General features: G+C 42.5%; 2 protein-coding genes and 1 pseudogene across 2 annotated transcripts; all 3 read right to left on the bottom strand.

The window, feature by feature from the left end:
* Nucleotides 1–2020: 2020 nt before the first annotated feature.
* LOC136484039 (receptor-like protein EIX2) lies at nt 2021–4542 on the bottom strand. The gene has a single exon (XM_066481212.1). It carries the CDS (start codon nt 4499–4501, stop codon nt 2174–2176), a length of 2328 nt encoding a protein of 775 aa, XP_066337309.1. The 5' UTR covers nt 4502–4542; the 3' UTR covers nt 2021–2173.
* A 2525-nt stretch (nt 4543–7067) lies between these two features.
* LOC136484029 (purple acid phosphatase 18-like) lies at nt 7068–11113 on the bottom strand. Its single transcript, XM_066481202.1, has 5 exons — nt 10802–11113; nt 8325–8993; nt 7815–8003; nt 7610–7698; nt 7068–7517 (listed from the first exon to the last, which is right to left on the bottom strand). The coding sequence occupies exons 1-5, from the start codon at nt 11003–11005 to the stop codon at nt 7298–7300; spliced, it is 1371 nt and encodes a 456-aa protein (XP_066337299.1). The 5' UTR covers nt 11006–11113; the 3' UTR covers nt 7068–7297.
* Nucleotides 11114–11525: 412 nt separating this feature from the next.
* Nucleotides 11526–17851, bottom strand: LOC136484025 (uncharacterized; annotated as a pseudogene).
* Nucleotides 17852–19404: the final 1553 nt, after the last annotated feature.

The raw sequence follows: 19404 nt of genomic DNA, 5'->3' as shown, positions 1-19404 counted from the left end.
TAAGCGCTGTAAGGTTTATCTATCAAGTACTGTCAGGAACCACACATTCAGTCTAGACATGCCAGACACTTGAGTTTTTTTTAAAAAAATGAAGGAATAAAGCATTCTGGTTTCTAATATCCATGGACGAATGGGTATAGCGGTATGCTAGACACTAGGTGCAGGCCATGGATGTTGTAGGCAAGTACGAATGCAAGTGTGTCATGTACGGGCGTACGTACAGCCGTACGCGACGCGCCCGCGATGTACGCCGTCGTGCCGAACGCACAGCACGCGCAGGAGATGGCCACGAGGAGGCCCAGGAATCAGTCACCTCACGTGGCTAAGAAGGAAATTAGAAATAGCTTTCTATTTTAAGTACCTTAATTATAGGAGTCTTAGTTGGTTGGTTGAGGCCGTGACCTCATATATATTGTAACCGCACGTTGGTTTTGGGGATTATTAAGCAAGATCAATTACCCTAATCTCTCTCTCTCTCGCTCTCAAGCCCGAGCCGCCGTGAGGGGCATAACCTCCGCGATCGGAAGACAACGGCACGAGACTACGAACTCCGTAGTCGAAGGCCGCCTACCCTAGATCACCAGGCCCTTGACAAAGTGGGTTTGTTGCCGAACCCGCAAGTATGCTTTTTTAAACACAAACCCGCTCCAAATGATTTATTTGTGGGTTTGCAGATCGAATACTCGAATCCCTATAGGATACTGAATTACTGATATATTGGAAGAGCAATCAAGCCTGTGTGAGATTAACGCAGGAATCAAAACACAGTAATCATAATAATCTTTAAAATATAAGAATGATAAAAGGTCATTTGATACCATGATTTACTGTCAACTAGCAGACGTGGGTTATGTTATCAGTACTCCATCCTTCCTCTCGTAGTTCTTACTCCATTGGACTTTGCCTCATGCGAATCGAGCAGTCCAACGGTGGTCGTCGAACAGTCCGACGGGGCTGTGTGCACTTTCAAGGATTTATCTTTTTCCTTATGTGGATTATCTTGGAGGATTATTTGGGCCTTTAACTAGTAGTAATAGTAAGATTGGTAGTTGTGTAAGGATCGTTTTGTCCTTAAAAACATTCTAAACTAGATACATATATAAAGTTGGAACATCTCGTTAATTAAATGTATTAATTTGAAAAATTATATGCCAAAGCCAGGGCCGGCCCTGAGGGCGGGCGAGCGGGGCGGCCGCCCTGGGCCCCCGATCCCATGGGGCCCCATTCCAGGAATACCGTATTTAAGGCTCAGTTGCGAGCCAGCGAATAGTCTGCGCTGTTGCTAGCCTACAGGTACACCGCTCTGCAACAACCTGACGATCCTCATGCGAGCTACTTTGCGAACTCGATCTGGTGGGCCCTGAGCAACCATGCTAACTAGCTTTCTTCATCTTCTACTAAACTAAGACATGAAAGCCAGAGCAATTTGCTAGTTTCCTTCACTATCTTCTTGCCTCTTCAAAGCGCACATGATTATGCATGCACACGTACAGTAAAGCTTACATGCTTCCTTTATTTTAAAAAAATATTTTGTACAAAATCTCGTCAAATAGAGAAAAGAAAAAAGTGAGCATGAGTAGATGAATTAATACAATCACGGAGAGATCTATACGTAAGTTTTTTTATAAGAGTAATTCAAGCGTAGAGATCCAAACAAGATGGTGATGGTTGACTGGTTGTTGTCGAGGAACTAGAGTATCTATCATAATTAATGACTTCACATCGAGAACATCATAATAAAATTTTAAGGTATTTTATTATATATGAATTGTTTTTTTATCTTAATATCGCTTTTGTATATGTAACTAAGCGTTTATCATTAACAATTTATACGTATAAGTACTTAGTTCATGTGTATATAAGGGGTCCCTAAATTTTGGTTTCACCTGGGCCCCTAAAAACACAGGGCCGGCCCTGGCCAAAGCATCCCATTGATGGACGAGTACTAAAAGAAATTATAACTGGAACAGAAGAAAACCAAACTGTTGGGATCATTGTCACCGACGAGTACAAATTAGTAGCATTGCCAGCTTTTGACAAACATCCATTATCTCAAGCTTCGTCAAAAACAAGATTACAATAGAGATGTCACAAACTCCACCGGTTCACCTTCACATGTTTATAGCATTTTGTTCCCTTTGGAGCCAGGTTACCATCAGTTGCTTTGAAGCCCTTAGCTTGTGTCTGCCTTTCTTGTAAACAATCTACAAGTCACCGCTACAAAGACATAAATTTTATCATAGAACTTGTCGAGTAGGAGAAAATAAGCAATCCTCCTGGTTTTCTGGAATAGTAGCGTAACAAACACCACCCAAAGACCAACTACATATCCGATGCCAAGTCCGAAGGACATTGACTTGGAATAGTGTTCATCATCTCCATGAACAGGTATATTATTGCTTGGACAAGTCTGTTGGAGAGGAGGCCCACACAGACCCTTGTTTCCATCATACATAGAGGGCATATAACTGTAGAGAGTGTCAAGTTGACCTCCTGATGGTATTCTTCCTGACAGATTGTTATTAGACAAGTCCAAAACGCTCAAATGTGCCAAAATTGATATGCTTGATGGGATTTCTCCTGAAAGATGGTTGCTGGAGAGGTCAAGTGACTCCAACCACAGCATGGCCCCAATCTGGTCAGAAATTTCTCCATCCAATTGGTTATGAGACAAGTTCAGATTTACCAATCCTCCAAGAGATGTCATTTCTTCTGGAATTTTACCACGTAAATAGTTTGATGACAAGTCAATGCTCAGTAACTCCAAAATGACAGCACCATGGTAATTCAGTTTTTGCCTCTTTATGTCTATTGACAAATCACCAACTGTATTTTGGAACCCAGCGGGAACCGTGTAAGGATCCAGTGCAAACGTTCTTGTCAGAGATGTGAGATTTGACAGATGTTGAGGTATGGCTCCTGATATCCAGTTGTCTGCAAGATTCAGATGATAAAGTTTTGTGAGACTTGTGATATTATTTGGAATATTCCCATGGAACATGTTGTGATTCAGTCGTAAGAACTGCAACGACCTGCAACTCCCAATCCACTCTGGTACTGTTCCAGTGAATCGATTCCAAGCCAGAATTAGAAAAGATAGATTTGTGCATCTTCGTATGAATGGTGGGAAGCTGCCAGAGAAGCTATTGTTACCTAATAACAGATATGCCATTTGTGTCATATTCAAACATTGGGGAAACTCTCCTTCGAAAAGATTATTGGCCAAATCCAAGCCCCACAGGCTGAGCTCGCAGATAGATGTTGGGACCTGACCACTCAAATAATTAGAATACAGTATGATGGTATCTAGGTTTGGGGCTCCAAATTTCGTTGGCAATGGTCCTGATAAAGAGTTCTTTGATATATCCATAAAGTTCAGGCTTCTAGGCAATGGAGGAATTTGACCGGTCAGGTTGTTTGAGCTGGAATAGAGTGCTTCCAATGACATAATATCCATATTTTTTGGCAAGCCACCACTAATTTGATTATTGGAGATATCCAGATATGTTACCTTAGAAAATGTATTAGAAAACCAATCTGGAAGCCTATCATTTATACTTGCGTTCGAGATATCAAGCCGATGAAGATTCACTTGCAGTTTCAACCATGCTGGAAACAGAGGACCGATTTCGCAACCTGAAAAATATGCTTCATGTAGTCTAAAGGTGGGTGTCCATTTTGAATAGACCATAATCTTCAAGTTGGTATAAGACAAGTCAATGTAATCTAAGCTCTCCAAACCGTCCAGGTGTTCTTCTGTGATCAAGCCATCGAAGTAATTCTGTGTTAGATCCAGACTAGTTAACTTAGCTAACCTACTTATTTCAGATGGCAAATGTCCACTAAGGTGGTTGACACCCAGGTTAAGGGTCCTCAGATTTGTTAAATTCCCCATAAATGCCGGAAAAGGCCCAGTGATATTGTTCGAACCAAGATCGAGGTTCCACAACAGAGGTAGATGTGTCAACCACCAGAGATCAGTGGAGTGCATCTGCACTCCAGCGTCTAAGAGATGGAGTTCCTCCAGCTTTGAGAGGTTCCCAAGCTGGGGAGGCACACTGCCGGAAAATGGTACGAAAGAGAGGTCTAGATATCTTAGGCTCTGGAGAGAGCCTAAGAACTCAGGAATTTTGCCGGTCCGGCCCTGGAGGCTATTCCCGCTGAGATCGAGAAATTCCAGATGCTGCAGAGAGAGCAGAGAAGGACTTATCTCGCCGGTCAGACCACCACTGCCACGGGAGTCGCCAAGGTGCAGCTCGACGACATGGCCCCCCGTGAGGTTGCTGCAGTGGACGTAATCCCATTGGCAGCAGTCGTCCTCCTCGTCTGGCTGCCATGCCTCGAGCATGCGGTCGTGGTCGATGGTGATGGCTTTCTTGAATTCAAGGAGGGCCTCCTTCTCCTTGGGCACACAGGCATCGACTAAGCCGACGCTGGTGAACCAAGAGGAAGCGGCAGCGGCTACTAGGATAACGAGGAGCAGGAAATCGGAGGTGGACATGTTTCAAGACAGTTTTCAGGTGACTGACATGTACTACTAGCTCTCATCATCAGCCGTTGTTTAAAAACAGAAGAAGCACCGTGCCGGTGCCAATATAAGGCAAGGCCCTGATGCTAGGCGCGGCGCTAGCGTGAAAGAATTTTCTTTCCTTCTCTGCACATGGCATGGCGGCCACTGCTGCATGAAGGTCAGCGAAAGAATTTTCTTTCCTTCTCTGCACATGGCATGGCGGCCTCTTTCCTTCTCTGCACATGGCATGGCGGCCACTGCTGCATGAAGGTGATGGCCGGTGTGCGTGACTGAGAACCTGCCGCGTCGTGAGGTGGACTAAACGAACTCCACCGCGTGAAGACCCACCGGCAGCACGGCCTGTTAGCTTCTTGTTTTTTTTTTCCGCCGGAACATAATTTTTCTCTCCCAACCAATCCGTCAGAACAGTGTTTTGACTTGTTTTTTCAGTGAAGCGATATGTGTATGGATTCGTACTCGTGTACTCCCTCTGTCCTAAGAATGTCATTCCCACTTCTAAGAAATCAAACATTTTTAACTTTAACCAATTATATATAAAAGAATATGACTTCTGTTATTTATCTGTTAACAGATTTAAAATCTGTCAGATTTCTATACGTTTGGTTCTGCTTTAGAATTGTGCTACAGCTGTCTACTGGGTCGTATTTATAGAAAATCTGACAAATTTGACCCCATAAAATCTGTCGACAGATAAATAGACACTTCTAAAGAATATTAATATTTATAATGCACAATTTGTACCATTAGATGAATCATTGAATATATTTTTATAATAATTTTGTTTAGTGATACAAATATTTTCCAATATTTTTATAAAGCTGTCAAACTTGAGAAAGTTTAATCAGCACGTGTCTCGTAACGTCATTCTTTCTAGGATGGAGGGAGTATGAGATAGAATGTTTGACATACGTATTGATATAAAACTGTTGATAAATTTATTACCAATACGTGAGATCATGTGATGAAAAATTGGTTCGAGATTAAATTGACATTACAAAGTATGTGATTGAAAAATTGTGGCACGGGTAATATGCATATGCTGCTATATTTATGTTATGATACCACGATGGTTTGATACACTCAAGGTAGTGTAGCAGTTTTGATATTATTGCATGACAGTCTCATGTAAGGTGTCGTGCGGATTGACTTTAGTCAAGTTGTACAGCCTGTTCGCTGGTTGGTTCTGGGCTGATAAGCCCGACTGGTGCTAGTTTGTTACGAGAGAAACTGTTGACTGACTGATAAGCCCTGGCTAAAACCAACAAACGAACGGCCGGTAGTCAAGTTGTGGACTTCTGCTCAGACACGGTTACGTTCAACGTGTGTATGTGGTGTTTGAGGCGGAACATAAATAATGACGTAATAGAACTAGGTTGAGAAAGAACTAAGGTTTTATGACTAAGTTTAAGGAGAAATTGAGATATCCATAAAAAAAAAATGTTTGTGGTAGTTTAGACTAGAAAATAATGCACATGATGATGATTACTCCGTGAGACACATGCATATGGGAGACGTATGGGCTAGGATGTGATATTTCACTTGTTGGTGTGCCTTCTGGAAGCGTCAATAGTCTGATGGAGCCGTGCTAGGCTGCTGGTGCGTGCAAGCACCTAGACGTGGGAGTTCCCGTTGGACCCGTGATCGTGTTCACGAAGACCCTACTGCTGGTCAGGGCAAAGCATGTGCCAGAGCGTGTACGTTAGGACTAATCAACGTGGCGGAGCAAAAATGTCCGCAGATAATTGTCAAAACAGTACAATTCCTTTGTTTTTGTTTTTTTAATCTACAATTCCTTTGTTCTAAACGCTTGTTCGCAGTTTCTTTCCTCTGCTTTTTTATTCCTGTAGTTTTCTTTTGAATTTTCGCCAATCCAAATGGGGCCAAAATCATGTGTGGGCCTAGCCCGTTCCATCTCTAGCCTACCAATCACGGGCCGCTACACCCCCATGGGCCTCGCCCACAACTCCTGCAGCCTATTTAGGGCGTGATCGGTAGGCCGAATCGGACCGTCCCCGCACCGTTTTAATGTCTGACCTCATTCATGCAGTGTGTTTGGTTGTTCTCCTCGCACCTTTCGCCTGTATCCTTTCATTCATCTGCCCTTCTCCATCCTGCACGACTTTATCTTCTCAATTTTCACTTCCCTCTCCATACAAGATGGCTTGATTCAGATATGGCGCAGGGACCCATGTGTCATACACTCAAAACTCTCATCCATGCATGCAACCAAACAAGATCTCAACTCATCCTGGACCAACGACAAAGACAATCAAACACGACTGAATGCACGGTTTGAGCATGCATCTCACCATCCTGAACCGGCTCTCCATCCCGGCTCCCCCTCACCAAAGCAACCAATCACGCCCTTACTGAAGACGCCCATATAGCCATTTTAGTTTTTCAGATACCTCAACAAACTAGGTTTATTTCAGGTGGTTTGTTTTGGCTTTGGTGCATTTCATTCCTACCAGTACATCGTAGAACAATTACTGTATCTTCCGATACACTGAAAAAAAATACTCCTTTCTGAAACATCTTCTCCAGTCCATTACAACACCATCGTATACAGAAATGTCACTTGCTACAAACATCCGTAGTGGTACAATAAGAGCACTCAAAGCAGCAAACACCCTCGATCAACCAGTCTACAATATACAGGCAGCACGACGCATTAACTTTCAGGTGTTAGATTATCAAGTCGCACGCATATATACACAGTAAGTACATCGAAGGCCCTTTTAGACTAAGCTATACGACAAAGTAGCATCAAGGAGACATTAGGATCTTCCTCAACTCACGGCTGCCCTCCACGATGCACCCTGAACCAGCAAGAGAGTTGATCCACACGTCATCAGTTCTCACGGGCTCTTCGTCGTCATTCCTGTGCCAGGTCCAGTGGGCATGGGTGGAGTTCACGATCTTTAGCTCGCCGTGACCAAAGCTCGCTTCCCTGAAGACTGACCAAGCTGGCTTCGGGTTACGATACCTGAAGACGCCAAGAAGCAATTAAGCATACCTATAGTGATGCTGAAGTTGCTAAGATTCAGAGGCACAAATACAGTGGTGGTCAAGTGGTACCTGTGGGCCAAGCCTTCACGGTTCCCACCGTCCCCAATAGTTATGTGAACAGCACCACAAGGATCAAGTCTGCCATTGTAGACTCGCTCCTGCAGGAAGAGTGAAATAACCACATGTAATTTTCATTCAGATCGACCAAATGGTTACTTGCTCAAATTTGAATACTTCTGCAGACTGCAGTTCGGGGATATATAGGGAGTCATACCGCACGTTCATAAGCATGGACATGACCTGCTATTACCATATCCACATGAGCAGCATACAGCAAAGGCTCCATTGAAGCCATCATACTGTCACCTTCACCCTGATGAGCCCAATTGCTATTGTACCATGGTACATGCAACAACACAATGAGCCAGGGTGTCCTCTTTCTATCAACCTTGGCAAGATCAGCCTGAAAAGAAGAGAAGTTAATATACCAAAAAAAATCAAATCTACTATCAGCAAGAATAGCTGAGGGGTTTTGAAGTTAAAGACATCCTCTTTAAGTTAAGACAAATAAAATATACATTGACCATAGATAAAATAACTAGTAATTAAAATTCAAGATGAGCAATACACTAGGTATTGAATTCCAATCATTAGTCTATCTTTACTCTTCTTAGCAATGTACTGTTAGCAAAAACATGGTTCCTTTCAGTATACACAATCCCTTCTCCCTCCAAACAATTGTAATGCGCTCTGATATGGATGTTATCATTACAGAGTTTCATACCTTTAGCCAAGCATACTGATCTGAGCTATCATCATAATCTGTGTATGAACCTAGCATTATGAAGTGTGCACCTGCAACTTCAAAAGAGTAGTACAAATTTGATCTAGATCCACTCTCTTCATAAGGCATTTTCCATCGTGCATTATAAGATTGAAATCCTGACTCAAAAAATAGAATCTGCTCCTTCTCATGGTTGCCTTCCGTCACCATCCAAGGCCGGTTGCTAGCAAGTGGCTCCACCAATGTGCCGAAGGAATCCCACAAATGTTGCATATAATCAGCATAAGAGAGATCACCAGGGAGTAAAAGCATATCATGCTCACACTGCTTAATGTGATTCAGGGTTGATGTTGTCCAACTAGTCTGACCAAGATCACCAACAACAGCCAATGACAGTGGAAACTGGGAGGGCGGGGTCTTAAATTGGAATTCTGGACCTTGGCCTCCACATCGGTAGTAATAAATAGTGTTGTCTTCAAGAGGTCCAACGACAACATGATGAATTTTTCCTGAGCTATACAATAAGTAGCTGTAGGATGTGCTTTCTCCTTGAGATTTCATTGTGTATGTACCTTCTTTGGTTCCATAGTCCACCACAGATGGGACAGAGTTATCATCGGTAATCCATGTTATTCTCATGTGCTTTTCTCCAGCTAGTGAAATGTGCACCTGAAAATCGTGCCATTACATGAGTGGTTCAAGAGCAAATATTGTCAACAATAAAAGGAAGTAAAAACACTAGTAAAGGAACTAAGCAAGTACTAATGAACTGCGCAAAGGATCTGCTGCAAAGAAATTTAGCTTCGGAGAACAGATAAACTAATGCAGTCAATTACTTCCTTATATCTCAAATTATGACCCTCTTGTTTATCATGGACATAGAGAAGCTAGGATATCCATCAAGAAAAAACCCAAATAAGAAGGCCTAAGACATCCATATGGCACATTAACAGATTACCCATGAATACTAACACAACTAGTTATTTTTATGTGCCAATAATTAAATTTGCCATCAACTAACCTCATGAAAATTAAGCATTCCCTCAACTTCATAATACAAGGTCAAATTATACTTCTCCCAGGTTTAAAATGGTGACAGTTTAGGTGACTAGTCTGCTCTTATCATATGTAGAGCTAATAACCTGCTCCTGTAAGTAGGGAATCATTTAAAATGTGTCCTTGAATTTAGTAGAGGTCTAATGAAATGGATGGAGGCGCCATTAAATTCAACTGGTCATGCCAAGTTCCAAATCTTTTATATTATAGCTAGGGACTAAAAAACTACCTTATGTTTCACACTAAAGATGCTGAAAGATCTACAGTGGATGTTAACATCTTCAAAATTTAGGCACCAAGTCGCATGTAATGCAATTAATATTTGGATGTAAAGCCATAAAATCCAGCCCTCATCAGGGTTGTCGCTGAGTGGAGTATGGTCATACAAATGAAAAAAAAGGTAGAAATCTGGAAAACAAAAATTAGCCGTCCAGAATCATGATTCAACTATTTAGCGGTGGTTTTTGTAGGCTTCATAAGCCTGTGGTCTTATATTATCTGTCAATGTTCCTACAAAGTATGAACAGCCAAGACGGACTATAAAGGATAAGAAAGAAGAAAAACATTGCAGGACTAGTAAACTCTATGGTCATAGGAACAGCCAAGACGGACTATAAAGGATAAGAAAGAAGAAATACGTTGCAGGACTAGTAACTGTATGGTCAGAACTGTGTGCCACTAACATGTTACCAAGTGGAATGGATATTGAATGCACATTAGTGAAGTGCCCAAGCATGCACTGATATAGAGTTTCTGCATTATCACACTAGAAAGTTGAACTTCAAATACCTTCAGGCTTCATAGGTTAGTTCAGCCTAGATCTATTATTCTGAGGCCATCCCACAAAGCTCCTAGCCTCCTGGGCATCTTAGAAGCAACAATTAGTGATATCTCCCTTACATCACTAAAAACATGGTAAAATCAACCAGGAATGAAGTTGATTTTGATTTAGTTACTAATCGAGAATCGCGACTGAGTGCACCATGCTAGTCATGACTAGTTTGGGTTGGAATTGGCATGACCTCACTCATCCAAGACTAGTCAGAGACGACAAGGGGAGTGGCCATTCGGCGAATTGGACGAACGGAGCTATTTATGAACACAGATACCGAGGTGGAACCATTCAATACACAGTAAATCAGCTCAAGCCCTTGAATGAACATATTAAGTGTAGTTAATAAGGGGAATATGGTGACAGACTTGCACCCAAAAAGAGAGAGAGAGAGAGATGTTGATAGATAGCCATAAACAGCACCAAATCGACTACTTCGATCCAGCCGAGCATCACTAGATGAAGAAGTATCCGAATAGGGCCGGTTGCTGCCAAAACAAGAAAGTTTCCTTTGCTGGGCCAATCCCCAGAACACCCCAAAATTCAGCTCAAGGTATCAAATCGATAGGGATGAGGCACGAGATTTCACCTGCTGCGGATCGGAGGCGGAGGACTCCTTGCTCCAAGGGAAGAGGCTAAGGAGTGCCTTGCGGTGGCACCGCGCCGGCGGCGGACGGACGTAGTCCTCCCCCACCACCGGAGCCCCGGCTGCCGCGGCGGAGGCGCAGGAGGATACGGCGAGCAGGAGTATCAGGAGGATGAGGGGGAGGGGGAGCGGAGGCGGCGCGGCCATGGCAGGAGATTGAGGTACGGCGGACCAATCTTCCACTGGGCTGTATCCTTGTACGACGGACTACCTCAGGTCATTTCTGGTAGAGCACAGTTCAACCTCCGTGTCAACTGTCAACGAAAGCGCCATTTTTAGTATTTTTTTTTCTTTTCGACTGCTGGACTGTCAACGGACGCACCAATCTTTTCTTTTTCTTCTTAAAAAAAAGATGTGTTTGAAGCAGACATTTGCTCAAAATGTGTCATGTAGAATTTGTTTGAATGAACAATTAAAAGCCTAAAAGATACAAGGGAAGAAAAGTAAAAACACGATAAAATGTGTCTTCCAGAAGTTGCCTGACAGCCTCCGTGCTGGAAGCAACATTTGCTCAAAAAGCATCACGCACCACCAGAGCCCATGAAATGAATCAAATCAAGACGCGCACCATTTCAGAACCACACCCCACTTTGCCTTTTCGGCTGCGCCCTTCGCACCATTTCACAACCAGAGTGACACTTTCATGATTGCAGAGGAAAAGTGACGCAATCACCGGCCGAAAGCCGAGTAAACAGAACACACACACACAAAGTTACATAGGTAAAGGTTACAGCACTCGATGATGATGAGCTTAAATTAAACAGGCGCACATCACGACCAACTAGACAGGGTTCCAAGATGGTCAAACTTTGTCAGCGTTCAATCTGTCAATATCCATCGCCTTGTAAAACTTCACGTCTTACCTGTGCAGAGCTACCTGCAGAAACTATGGAGAAAAACTACGAAAATACAGAAACTGGGAACCAAAGGCACCTACATCGTGTTTCACTTTGCTCGAGAACTTCTGGGGATACTTTTCTTGAGGACCTTCCCTTCCCACATACATCTGTAGGTAGCCCTGCAAGACAGTGAATGTTACATTAGCCAATTAATCGTGGTATTACACATCATTGCAGCATAGAATATACCGTAACGAGGATTGGTAATCTACCTTAACAAGGGTCCTTATATTTTCAGCTTCATCGGACAAAATTCTTGGGATGTCTATTTCTGCCGAGTGAGCCCAGACGGCTGCCACTTTATCCACAGCCTTCTTCACTACAATCTTGTGGACTTCCCGTGACAGCAGACCGTTTTCCCACAGAGGTTTTACAAAGCCTTTGACAAATTCGCACAAGGCGCACTTGAGCGCATTCATTGAGGTGCTACTTTCTTCGACTGCGCTTAGCTGCGGAGGCCCAGTATTTGACTCGGAGATCTGCAACTGAGTTGCTGCTTCAGGGGTACCGTCTTTGCAAACTTCTCTGGTGATTTGGTTTGTTGCATCAGCTTGATTACACTGTTTTTCCTCTACCTGCTTAAACTGTTCTCCCTTCGAAGTGGGTCCAGTTAATGAAGCTGAAAGACTCGTAGAAATGCTCTGGGGTTTGAGACTGTCTGCAGTTACCTGGCAAACCGGTTCCTCAGGTGGTGCCGTAAAATCTTCATCACTGATCATACTAGGCGAGCAATTTAAGTCTGGTATTGAAGGACGTAGGATCCGGTCATCTTGTTTAGCAGCGCCAAAATGAATTGTATCAGAAGCACAATCCTCTGTTGTTATCCGTTGATTTGATGCGATCTCAACCCTACGGGCTTGAGGCTGACAATCCTCCTTTCTAGCTTTCGCGTTCAGCTCATCTTCAGTCTCTGCCAGCAGGGAACATTCTTGCTTCTTCCTTAAAACATTATCATACGTGGTTTCCTGTTGGTTGTCTCTACAATCATTTCCATCTAAACAATTTTCGAAATCTATGTAGTAACTTTCACTAGACCGATTGATGGACTTCTTTTGGGACATGTTTGCAGTTCCTCTAGGCAGCATTGACCCATCGCATGAAGTACTTACAATCTCATGATCTGGAACCCTTAGTGCATTTACCTTCGAAGTGCCATGCCTTGAGCAACTAGCAACAGTCTCTTTGTCAAGCAATATTGGGTCAGTATACATACCAGTAGATTGTTCAGCCAATTTGGCACCATGGCCTCCTGCTTTCTTTTCACATTTTACACCTGGTTTCTCTTTCCTTCCTGCATCCGAATCAGCATTATTTGTCTCCTGTTGAGAAATATTCTGATGTGCACTATTATCACAGTGTGAAACAGCTGCTTGATCCACCTTACAAGTGTCAGAACAACCATTCAAACTACTATGCACCTTGGGATGATCAGTTGATACCTGCCTCCTGTCAACAAGTTTTTCCTTTTCTTTAGGTTGTGCAATTTCAAGAGGATTTGCTTCTGGCAGAAGCTTGAGACTACACTTCAGTCCTTTCTCAGCTGTTGCGTTTTGAGGCCTTTTGTTGCATTTACTGTTACTAGGGAATTTGATGGTCTGCTCTAACTTTTTGTTAGCTCTTCCTTCACCACACTTTTGTATATCAGATGATGTTGCGCTACTAAATTGGTCAGAACACTCTGAAGCAGTGTCATCTTTATTATCACTTTCTGAGCTAGACGACGCAGCATGGTCCTCCACTCCTCACTCTTCTTCCAGTTGACATCTTGCTTCTTTGTGCAGTCTGTTGTTGGTCAGCTTTCACGATGTTATCAGCCTTGGCAGCACTATTCTTTCTTAATTGTCTCTCTCTCCACAGGATTAAACAATCTCGGCGAAGTGCCTCAGACTGAGAAACATTATCTGATATTTTCAGTTGTATATTCCTCTCTGTATGGGTGACTGGAATATGCTGCAGTATACCTCTTTCAGTGCAACCATCAACATCGTTGTCGGATTCTAGATCCATGTCTTTACTTCCTTCGCTCAAATTTGGTGCGTGTGATGAAGCAATAGTTTTGCTGCACTTGGGACTTAACATGTTTTTCCCATCACACTTTATTGGGCCGCTAGAAGCGGGAGCTTTAGCATTCTTCTTTGGGTTGAAGTTCCCTTTTGCTCCATCTTGACACACTAACTTGGTTATTTCAACATTTCCCTCCCGACTATCATTTCTCATCTTGTCAGACTCAACTTGTTGTTGTTGGTCCTGCTCAATGGAGCAGCGGAGCCTTTTAGATTTGTCCTTATTAGCGTGATTCTTCCTAGCTTTCTTTCCACCCAAATGATCTGCATTCCTTTTCCTGCTATTGTTTCTATCATATTTACCAGCACAAGCACCATTGTAGTGTTTCCAAGGAAATCTTGTTTTATAAATTTCCTTTTTACTACCTTGCCATTATAAGCATTTCTGAAATTTCGACTGTTATCAGAGCATTCACGAAAATCTTCATTGGGAGAAAGCTCAGGTTGCTCATGGTGGATGGGACGAAATCCATTAATTGGTCTCTTGGGGTGAGCTTTTGCTACTTCATCCCTTTGACACGATTCACCATGTGAGGGGTGAACAGGAATATGCTTACTTGAAGATTGAAAATTGGACAAGTAAGACCGATGTCTTGCTGCATCTATCAAAGAAAAATGGTCATCCAGGAATTTAGTTGGTGGATATCTATCATCATGATACTGTCTGTTCTGACTGCCACTCCCCTGGTTAGCAGAATAATTCTTCCTACAACCTCCTGCTGGATGTATCTGTCCGTCATGTCCTTTTGCACAATGAGGAACATGATCGAAGGAAGGGCATTTCTTTCTCCTGGATTAAGAAACAAACTATTTAAATGGCCAGGACTAAATAGCATGAGAAGTTGTTGGAAATGCGTAACGACAAATATTTAAGTTCAGAACAAGAGATTACCGGTAAGATCTGATGGGACCAGGTTCAGGTGAAATGCTGTGCCTGGTACATTCCGATGAATGGTTGTGGCAAGCATGATATTGACCGCAGCGTCCACCATAAGAACAGCAACATAGATGGCATCCACCTACTCCATCTCCAAAGCCATAAATCGCAGAAGAATGCCGATGACCATGTGATGGCCCCGACCTGCATGCCAAAGCATCAAAGTTCCACAAAACTGAAATGTTTGGTATAAGTAATAAATAATAATGAGCATCCAAGCTTGGAAATAGGTGCACACAGCATACCTCTTTACACCATACGTAGAAAAGTTACAATGTCTATTGCTCACAACTTCTCCAGTTCTGTGCAAATCATAACCACCTCTAGGTTCAGTCCTAGAATCTTCTACCCTGTTTTCACATCACAATATCACATAAATCCAACAATAGGAGATAAATTTGAATCTATAAAACTAACAGCAATATCAGCATAGCATGGAATCTGAAATTTAATTCATGTGTTGATGTGTTGATGAAGAGAACAACCTGTCAGGCATATCCAGAGGCAAGTGCAGGGTTGCAACATGATCAGGTTGCTCCCTTGTTGCTTGATCACTTTGACGAAGGATTAAGTTTTCCCACTCATACTTCTCGGAGCGCGAATAACTTTGTGATGCTTGTCCAAAAATTTCTCCATGTACTGATGACAACAATATCCTTTTTGAACCCATTTGTTATCCAGCTGCACTTGAATGAAGAGGACACTGACATGAAAGCTCAAATATCACAGATGGGAAGCTGGTTTGAATCCTTATTCTTCTCACTTGCTTCCTAGCAACAATACCCATAGATAATCATTGGATAAATCTTGCAACATGGCCCTTGATAAGCAATTTAGCAGATGAATTACCAGTTTCTACCAAGGATCACTTTAGTTCATACTCCCTAAATCATCCTTCAAATATCAGTCAATGGTAGCATCCGGCCCTATAATTATGGCATAGGAAAATAGTAATAAGTAGAATTGAATGGTAGAGTCCTGCAGTACACGTGAAGTCGTGTTCTCGAAAAAAAATGGTAGAGTCTACAATAAAAACTGAACTGTAAAATCTGGCATCTAGCTGAAAGAGAGTCCCCGCATTTCCTTTATAGGGCATACTATCACTGGCCACAAAGGATAAGGAGCTTATGGAGACAAGAAAATGGTAGAGGAATAGATAGTATATGTGATTAATAATGTCTTGGCAAGAAGGGAGAGAATAGTTGTTTTGTATTTACTCAAATGTCGAAACAGAAGAGATAGATTGGTGATGGCAAATGAGTGGACAGTCCAAACAGCATGGAAACCTTATATTTTGAAGGAAAAGCAAAATGGCAAAAACAAAACTATACCTTAAATTTTAGAACAGCTGGAGTTTGATGTAAGAAAACAAATAAATGCAAAAGTTGACATGTACGCATATGTAAATTTTGTTTCCGGTTGCCTATATGCATTGACAATAATAATATATGCATAAGTCCTGCAATCATGCGTACTACTTAGTAATTAAAAGGCTTATACGATGGTAGATACAAAGTCCATATCTACTCCAAGCCTGCGCCAACTACCATGCTTACCCTTTCGCCCTTTCGGTATGACTTCAAATCAACAAGAAAAGATTTTAAAACTGTAAGCAGTGCCATCAAAGTCATCATCAACGTATGCTAAAATTTTAGGTCAATACTCAAACTTTGTTATATGTAGTAACGAGATAAATCACAAATAAACCTTATTGAAAGATTTTTTTTCTTACAAGAAAAACTCTGGTAGCCCCACATGTAATATATAGTTGTTTCTTAGCGTATGGTGACTGATGAGTTTCGATGTGAAAATTTATTTGGTAGCATATAATTTATAGCACTCCTCACATTGCTTAGAGATCATTTTTTGTGCGAATTTGTTACATTAACTAAAGAGATATACAATAGGACCCAGGAATAATTTGTGAGAGATACCCCAATATATATTGTGTATGTGCAAAGTAATATATATCTGTAAAAGACTTGAATTGAATACTACCATCATTTTTGTGATAAATAAATAAGCGAGACAGCATGATTTTAGAGTTAAAATTCTTGAATTTGAAGTTAGAATTCTATTAATGTCATGTGTTCCACTTGGTAAATATTTGATACATGTGGACCTTGTGTTAAAAAAAGCATATGGAGTACTACTTTCACATCTAAGAAGAAATGGTATCCACAAATATGCGCACAATAATACCGCAAACAAGCCAAAAGCACCTCCATCCAGATATAGAACTGTAGAAAAATGTGACACTGCCAAATTGAGTCTCTAAACTTTCCTAGTTTCCTTGTACTACATTTGACAACGAAAGAAAGCAAGCATCAGTAGTGCCCAGCACCCCAGCCCATGCATTTGGTCTCCCCAGGTAGAGACAAGAGGGGCCCCAAAATCAAAATGGTTAGTTGAGCAACAAAAAGGACACGCTTGGCGACCACCGACCAAACAAGCACTGCATCCCGCCCAACCTTTCAATCTTGATAAAACAAACATGAACTTCGCAATTGATCCCAGACAGAAAATGCCCAATTTAGGAGTGAAGGCACTGAGACCGGCAGGTGGAGAGGGCCATAGATGCGAATAGACTGAAGTAATGCTAGTATGTAGCAGAACTAGGAGCAGTCCATGCATGGAACAATGGAGAGAAGAGCAATACCTTGTCGCCTTGTCGTCCCCGCAGCCGGTGTGGATGTGTGGAGTTCGCCCTGACCTCAGGTCGTCGGCGTCACAGATTAATCTGAGATCCATAAAACATCAGACGATGATCAGATAGGCGATGCTGTTCACGTGACACCAATCAACGTCCAGCCAAAGAACTCAGAGTGCCAAACATGAGGACCAAAACCCCAAAGTAGTAATCGATGGTGCAAATAAATGCACATTAATAGAGAGAAATCAAGTAGGAGGAGTAGTAGCGGCGATTTTACGGGGAATAAAAAGGGAAGCGAAAAAAAAACTCAATTTAAAAGCGCAATAAATAAAAGGTAGAAATGATGCAAAGGATTCGAATCTTCATTAAGTATAAAGTACTAGCGTCTCCTCGCAAAATCTTTAAAAGAAGATGCAAAAAAAAAAAAAGTGCAAAGAACTGGAGCGAACAGGATGAAAAGCCAAGATCTCACCTTGGAGGCAATCCGCACCGGGGTGGTTACTTTTAAACCCTAAACACTCGCCCCGTAACCGCCAGCGATTGCACCGGCGAGATAAGAGAGGAGAAGGCGACCGTTGCAAGACGAACGGACAGGACGATCGCGAGGGAGGGCGAGGAGTTTACCGACGTCAATGCCGGAGTCCCGAGTCCCGACGGCCTCCAATGAGTACGAGGAGTCCGAGTCCCGCGACGCGAGAGCGGCGGAAGGGTGGGGGCGGCGCACTGAGAAACGAGAGGAGGAAAAGGAGAGGAAAAGAGGTGGAGTAATGCAGGAGGCGGCCAGAGCGGAGGCGTGATGATAGAAAAAAAAATGCCTGCATTAAAGTTTTGTATTGACCAAATCCAAAGTAAATACTCCTATTTGGTTTTTTTATAATTTGTTGCATGTAGTTATTTTTATGTTTTATTACATGTGACCTTATATGTCTCGTAGAAGTATAAAGTTGAAAATATTTTATTGTTATTATGTGTGTATCGAGTATGTAAACCTATACTATAACACTGTACAAGCATGTATATAAGAGTCTATAAAATAACTAAACATAAACAAACTGCACGGCATATACCTAAATACAAGTTAATTCAGGCATCAATCATCAGACTAACTTATAGTGGACTATGGCCCTGTTCGGCTTACCCCGCATTCAGCTTGTTCGGCTTGTTTTTTTAGCCGGAACAATATTTTTCTCTCACAATAATTCAGCCAGAACAGTGTTTTTTATCCAAGTTTCAGACCAGCGAACGGGGCCTATAAAACGAGTGCTGTCGTAGGATCTATTATAAATTTATAATAATTATTAAGATAGAAAAAGGGATCTTCACAGTATATGTTGATCACCAGAAACAGAAAGAAAAAGATCTTAACCGCCACACCGCTAGCAACTTTTTCTTTTTGATAAAACCACTACTATCCAACTGCTACTATTAGTTTTTGTATCTCTTCTTTCTCCACACGGTTTCTTCTTTTTTTTTTTCCCTTGCCACAACCGCAATATTACTACTGACTTCGCTGAACCGTTTCTACAGAGTACAGTACCACTGCTCGGTTCGAAACTACCATATATTTTTACTGCCCCATTATCCGAATATTAATAGTTAAATGCAGATTTGAATGTGCCTCAGTCACACCTAGATCAAATTACCTGTGTCCTGATAATCTTCTTATAGGAATTCTGCACCCAAACGACGGGCAGCGGATCGGGCCACGTCGCCCGTTAACCCGCGAACCGTAGGATCCGAGGATCACGCTATATCCACCGTTCGATCGGAGATATCACGGGTCCGTCGACCGCTAAGCTGAAAACCCGAGCATTCGTAAATCGTTGCTACCCGCTCGGGGCCCGGACCAGGCGAGGCCATCTGGATGGGCCACGGGACAGGGCTGCTGCGCCTGAGCGGCGCACGGGGTCGCGGACGAGCTACTCCGCGGCGCGCCTGGCGGCGGCGCTAGGTCGCAAGGCCGCGAATGGGCTGCTGTGTGGCGGCGCACGGGG

Source organism: Miscanthus floridulus, chromosome 1, assembly GCF_019320115.1.
Source record: "Miscanthus floridulus cultivar M001 chromosome 1, ASM1932011v1, whole genome shotgun sequence".
Taxonomy (NCBI): domain Eukaryota; kingdom Viridiplantae; phylum Streptophyta; class Magnoliopsida; order Poales; family Poaceae; genus Miscanthus; species Miscanthus floridulus.
Note: the sequence above shows the minus strand (reverse complement) of the source record. Positions and strands in the feature narration are given on the sequence as shown.

Excerpts from the sequence above, each read along its gene's own strand:
- LOC136484029 (XM_066481202.1), bottom strand. The coding sequence starts at position 11,005 with ATGGCCGCGCCGCCTCCGCTCCCCCTCCCCCTCATCCTCCTGATACTC. Across the intron at positions 8,994-10,801 it reads CCGCCTCCGATCCGCAGCAG|GTGCACATTTCACTAGCTGG; the intron begins GTGAAATCTCGT and ends CACGATTTTCAG. Across the intron at positions 7,699-7,814 it reads TCCATGCTTATGAACGTGCG|GAGCGAGTCTACAATGGCAG; the intron begins GTATGACTCCCT and ends CTCTTCCTGCAG.
- LOC136484039 (XM_066481212.1), bottom strand. The coding sequence starts at position 4,501 with ATGTCCACCTCCGATTTCCTGCTCCTCGTTATCCTAGTAGCCGCTGCC.